General features: G+C 36.9%; 1 protein-coding gene across 1 annotated transcript; it reads right to left on the reverse strand.

Moving 5' to 3' along the window:
- Positions 1–261: 261 nt before the first annotated feature.
- Positions 262–4,374, reverse strand: LOC105114912 (U-box domain-containing protein 35-like). Its single transcript, XM_011011639.1, has 9 exons — positions 3,945–4,374; positions 3,761–3,846; positions 3,537–3,658; positions 3,217–3,426; positions 2,843–3,137; positions 2,611–2,712; positions 1,934–2,362; positions 925–1,734; positions 262–594 (listed from the first exon to the last, which is right to left on the reverse strand). Exons 1-9 carry the CDS (start codon positions 4,105–4,107, stop codon positions 532–534), a joined length of 2,280 nt encoding a protein of 759 aa, XP_011009941.1. The 5' UTR covers positions 4,108–4,374; the 3' UTR covers positions 262–531.
- Positions 4,375–5,882: the final 1,508 nt, after the last annotated feature.

Raw genomic sequence — 5,882 nt, forward strand, 5'->3', positions numbered from 1 at the left:
TCATTTTTGCTATGCTTTGTTCATTAATAATGAGATGGTTCTTTATGTTGTTTTGTAGCTTTGTTCAGTCTTCTCAATCTCTGAAGCTGAGATAATGATGGAATAATCATACTCCTTAATTTGTATTTGTGTTCAATATCACTCGAAGGAACACTGTTTCGGAGGCCATGTCCTAACACAATTGAGATAAAAATTATTATCAGCAGAGATTACATAAAACTGATATCCAAATTAGAGAAAAGATAATAATTCGGAGCCCATATCCATAATCTTTTTGCGGGAGAGGTTAGATTAAAGGTGGTAGAACTAAGCAAGCTTCCTTTTAATTCACTTTCACAAGAGAGTGAAGATACAGATATTACATTCTATCATTTCTGATATATTTCTCTTGTTTCATCTTGTTCTCATAGCAAAATAATTCAGACCTCGAACTACATCTTTCAATTTTCTGTCTCTTTAGTTTATCAACACTTTGATTCTTTTCTATCAGCATTTGGTTCAAGCAAGTGGGCCATTTAACTTTCTTTGCTGTCATCCGCTTTCTTGATTAGAGCCATGCTTAGCTCTCTTTCCATAAGACCTATATGCGTTCTCCTGCTTAATTAACAACAAAACAGCACATTAGAAAACAGATGGTTCAACTAACGCATGCCATGGATTAATACGGAGAATGAACAGTAAAACGAATCCTTGGTAGTTGATTAAGTGATCGTGGGTGATGAAGTTGAACTTCTCAAGTTTCATGACCTGTATTATTATTATTTTTTTTGCATCAAAAGGTCCCTTAATTTGTCCTCTTTATTCCTCCAAATGTTGCCACTATTTTTCTTCCAGCCTAGCACCTTAATCCCAAATAACCGAGTTTAAAAAAGTTGAAAATGCATCAACTTTTGGTCTGTATATGATGAGTCAATATGGACCAACCTGAGTAGCATTTGGCATCCTTCCCTGTGAAGTTGACAGAGGATGTGAAAGGGGACTGCGACTACGACCTCTGCTGTTGACTTCTCGGCTCTGGTGATTATCTTTGCTTCGTTGCTGCTCCGTGTTCATTCCTAGGTCTCTCAACCGGTTAAGCTCTGGCACTATAACCGTGGCAAGACTTGGCCTGTCTTTCTTCCTTAATTCAGCACACTTCAATGCCAGTGCAGCAAATCTTAACGCCTCTTCCACAGGCCAGTCTGATACTGTTTGGTCAAGCATGTCTGCAAATTTTCCTCTTTCAATGGCCCTCCCCACCTGATGAGCAAGACCCATCGGAGGCTTGGCTGTGATGATTTGGAGAAACATTATTCCCAACGAGTATATGTCTGATCTTGTAGTTAACATTCCTGTTTGTTGATACTCGGGATCTATATAACAAAACGTTCCAGCAGCAGAGGTCATGTGGTATTGTGTGACACTATCAGCTACAGAAAGAGGGACTAACCGAGCGAGGCCAACATCACTAATTTTGCACACATAGTTGCTGTCCAAAAGAATGTTTGCTGGTTTAAGGTCCCGATGGACGAGGGGCTCTGGCTTTGCTTGGTGGAGGAACAGAAGTGCAGTCGCAATCTCAGCAGCTATTTTGAATCGTATGCCCCATGGAATTGGAGGGGTGTTGTGTTTTTGAAGTAGCCTGTCTTCCAAGCTTCCGTTGTCCATGTATTCATATACCAAGATTCCATACTCAGGGCAGGCACCAAGAAGAAGGACCATGTGTGGGTGTCTAATGCAGCTGAGAACCTCAACCTATGAAAGATCACATTGCTAAGAATGCTAAAACAGTCATGAATTTATGCAACTTCAAACTTAAACAGTTGTTAGACTTCTCACCAATGATTAATGGTTTTACGGGGAAAACATGCTCGCTATTTAAAGATGAATGGCTTGGTTAGATTGTGCAAAAAATCACATATACAATCCTGACAAAATTATTTTGGTACCGTACCTCCTGTTGTAACTGCTTCTTTCCTTGAGCAGCATCCGGTCTTAAAGCCTTGATTGCAACTGGGGTATGATCAAGTTTGCCTTTATACACAGGTCCATATCCTCCTTCACCAATTTTATTTGATGGTGAGAATTTATCCGTGGCTTCTTCAATTTCTTCGATTGTGTATCTTCTGTACCGCACATCATTATGTGCCAAAGCATTTAAAGCACGATTCTTCTCCTCTGTCTCTCGCTCAGCTTTCTTCTCTGCATGTTTTCTTTTCTGTCCTTCCAACTCTGCTAGTTTCTGTGATTTCTCGGCTGCTTCAATGGCAACTTTGCACTTAGCCTTCTCCAATTCTGCCACGGCAAGGGCTGCCTCTCCTGCGAGCTTGGCTTCCTCAAATTTACGAACCTCGTCAATCTTCCATTGATTAAGTTCACTAGCCTGGATTCAGAGCATTCAGAATTAAACCATTTGAGCCAATTCAAAAGACATAACATTTGTTACTGTTTGTGGTGCGTTTAGGTTTGGTGTCTCATATCATTTTCTTTATAATTTATCAATTAAGTTCTTTCCAGGTATTCAGTAGCCAACTGAGTCTGAAAACTGCTGAATGTTCGAAGGCAGGATTAAGATCAATGATAGCTAAGTTCTTTCGAGTTTTTGGAGCATCAAACGATGGTATAAAGTACCTTCTGTTTGGCTGAGAATGCTTCTTTGCAAGCTGTGCTATACATTTCCATGGTCTGCTTCAACTCAAGCCTCAGCCTTCTCATCTCAACTTCTAAATGGTCCTGCAATGCATAATCCAACGATACGATTATTGATATCCATTTTTAATAATGCAGCAATTCTTATTGCATATACAAAAAGTTCATCCTAAAGAAACCTACTGGTATCAACTGAACACCACTTTGCACTTACCGCATTTGACTCATTCAGATTAGAGGCTGAAGCAACAGAGAACTCTGAACTTTGGGCTGAGCTGTCCATGACTGATGTTGCGAATAATCCTGAAAATTCAGATCCATCAGATGTAGAAACACGGGAAGTTGATGGTCTTCCGCAGGACGAGGGAAGATATGTGCTGTCGATAGAGAAATTAGAGATGGAATTTCTGCCTCTCTCAGGTTGTGATCCTCTTATGGGATCATTGACCTTGTCCAAAGGAAATCCACCTGCTTCGGCACTTCTCCACCCTCCTTTCTCGGACTGTGCCCTAGTTTAAGGGGGGGGAAGGAGAAACATTAAACCATGGATTCATTAGCAAGAAATGAAATGTGCACCGAAAGTCTCACCTAACTCCATCCAAATCTAGTTCAGCATTATCCTGTAGACTTTGAGATGGAATTACTGGCATGGATGCTGTCTTCTGTGGGACGTTATAAGTAGGCGACCGTTGTGCTTTTTGGGTGGAGAGGATCTTTCCCTTGGTGATTACATAAACAGAACAAAAATCTGGGGCAATTTTCATAAAGCTAGTTGGCACATCTTGGTTTTTGAATTTCCTGGGCACTCATAACATGAGACATCTTAGTACTGGACATGATAATTTTAATTTCTCAACAACTTTCTATAAACCAAAGATTTTTCTAGTTCAATATTTTGAGAGAGAGACCTTGTAAGAACATTTCTTCCTGATGCACCAAACACAATATTTCCAATTAAATTGATGTTGATGTAGTCCGCAACTGCCCGAGCAACATCAATGTCATCAAGCACAACCTCCTTCAAACGAACCTGAATTTGGCAATGCAATATGGTGTTATAATTTCCATTTTAATGTAGTTATCTTAACCATACAATGCTGGATTCTACATGTATGGCATGAACTTTACTTACCCCTTTACGGGCGCAATATCCACGGTAGGGAGTGAAAAGCTGATGCGCCTCATCAGCATCATCACCATCCTGACCATTAGCAACTTCTGGATGAATCTCAACAGATAAAACAAAACAATCAGAGAAAAACAGTACCAAAAACCTGCACTCGTTTCTAAAATGAGAAATGAAAGAGGGACCCTACGATATTGATGGTTTTTGTGCTTGACATGAATTAGGACAAGAACCGAGTTATTGCTTGCGAGATTATCAACAGCCCAGCGAACAGCATGCTGGCTGTTCTTATCTTTGTCGATGGCTACAGAAGTGGCGTTGAAGAGGGAATCAGCAGTGGCATTGGAAGCCATTTAGGAATGTTGATGCCACTCGAATTAGATATTATATAATATAATAATTACGAAAAATCGGAGTCAGGATCTCCAATACCACCACAGGTTAAGTCTGGCTAAAGAAGAATAAAACAGAAAAGAGATTGAAGGCAGGAAGAAACTAATCCTTGACTTGTCTTTGTTTTCATGTCTAGATGGAATTGAAACCCCATGAAACCTGTCAAACTGACAGGGGGGCAACAAACTTTAAGTTTCTTGCCTGTTTTGGGCAATTTTGACCAGGACTTTCTGTCTGGACTTGTAGACAACTAGGCTGAGACTTGAGATTAACCTATTTATGCTTCGAATAGTAAATACCTTGTCTGGCTATGATGGAAACTTGACATGCGTCAAACCAAAGGGCCAACACTTTTCTTAATTGTTTTTATATAGAAATTAATTAAAACAATTAGATAATTCTTAGCCATTAATTTCGGTGAATTTTTTTTTATTAAAATCAATTAGCATACTAAAATTAAAATTACGGCAGAATAACATAATTTTAAAAAATATTAGTAAAATAATACAATTTGAGCTTATCAAACTTTAAAATCACAACATGTATTAAATGTTGTTATTCTCAAGTATGACAACCACCATGTTAGGTTTTAAAATAATGACTACTTGACATTTCGTGCCTCTGAAGCACATGTCATGAAATATAGTTTTTTCCTTTGCTCACAGAACATAAACACATTACCCCTCTCTTTTTACAAATCGACGCCCACAATCTTTTTTTCTAGAAAACCTATGAATTATTTGTTTTTTCCCCTCAAAACACTCAAAACTTAAATTCATCTCAGTATTATAGGACAATTTCCTCTTAAAAATAGTCGTCATCGTTACCACCACTTTTTAGTTCTACAAGTAAGTCAAACATACTACATTATTATTAATTATGTGAGTTTTATATTAATTTATGATGGTTTAGTTTAAATTAGATTATTGTTCAGGGTTCAAATCAAATTTAGGGTATTTTGAATATCAAAAAATATGCTTATGAATGCCATCAATTAGAATTGATTTGATGTAGTTGAGCATGAAAAAAAAATCAATTAGGTTGAATTTTAATGAATTATATGTTGCATTGGATTTTGGATAAATTATCAAATCTAGAATTTTATGTGCATTTGTTTCAAACTTTTGAGAATTTGTTTGAATTTGTCATGAATTTAGGTAGTTAGGGTTGATTTCATGCAATTTAGTTTAAATTATATCTAATTGACCGCAAATAATACTTTTTTTAACATAATGTATTATAACATCTTATGTTATGTCATTATGGTGATACTATTATTCTTGATGTAAATAGTAGTATCACATACAATGGTGGGAGCAATGTGTTGTTAAATACTAATTTAGACATGTCATATGTGAAAATGAAAAACAAAAACTATATATCATGGACTTGAGTGAAATTATAATGATATTGAAGTTGATATAACTTGGAGGTGTCAAGTTAGTGAACATTAGCATTATCCTGTACTAATTGTGTGTAATGATAGTTTTAAGATAATTATGGATTCTTTTATTCAAAATAGATTGAACATGATGGCATTGTATATGGTTTGTTGACCAACTCATTTATTTGTTGACACGACTAAAAGATTAATGTTTTCTCCTAAGTGTAGGAGTATCGACATAATAAATAACCCGGTAAGATCGGGGTCGAACCATAAGGAGGTTAATTGTATAAATTATAAATGACAATAATACAACAATAATAACAATAATAACAACAACAACAACAACAA

This window comes from Populus euphratica, unplaced genomic scaffold, assembly GCF_000495115.2.
Source record: "Populus euphratica unplaced genomic scaffold, PopEup_1.0 scaffold598.1, whole genome shotgun sequence".
In the NCBI taxonomy this organism is placed as follows: Eukaryota; Viridiplantae; Streptophyta; class Magnoliopsida; order Malpighiales; family Salicaceae; genus Populus; species Populus euphratica.

What these genes read in the sequence shown, in the direction of transcription:
- LOC105114912 (XM_011011639.1), bottom strand. Translation starts at nt 4,107, where the DNA reads ATGGCTTCCAATGCCACTGCTGATTCCCTCTTCAACGCCACTTCTGTA. An exon ending in GCACAAAAACCATCAATATC is followed by an intron (nt 3,847 to 3,944) that starts GTAGGGTCCCTC and finishes AGATTCATCCAG; the next exon opens with AAGTTGCTAATGGTCAGGAT. An exon ending in ATCTGAATGAGTCAAATGCG is followed by an intron (nt 2,713 to 2,842) that starts GTAAGTGCAAAG and finishes TATGCATTGCAG; the next exon opens with GACCATTTAGAAGTTGAGAT.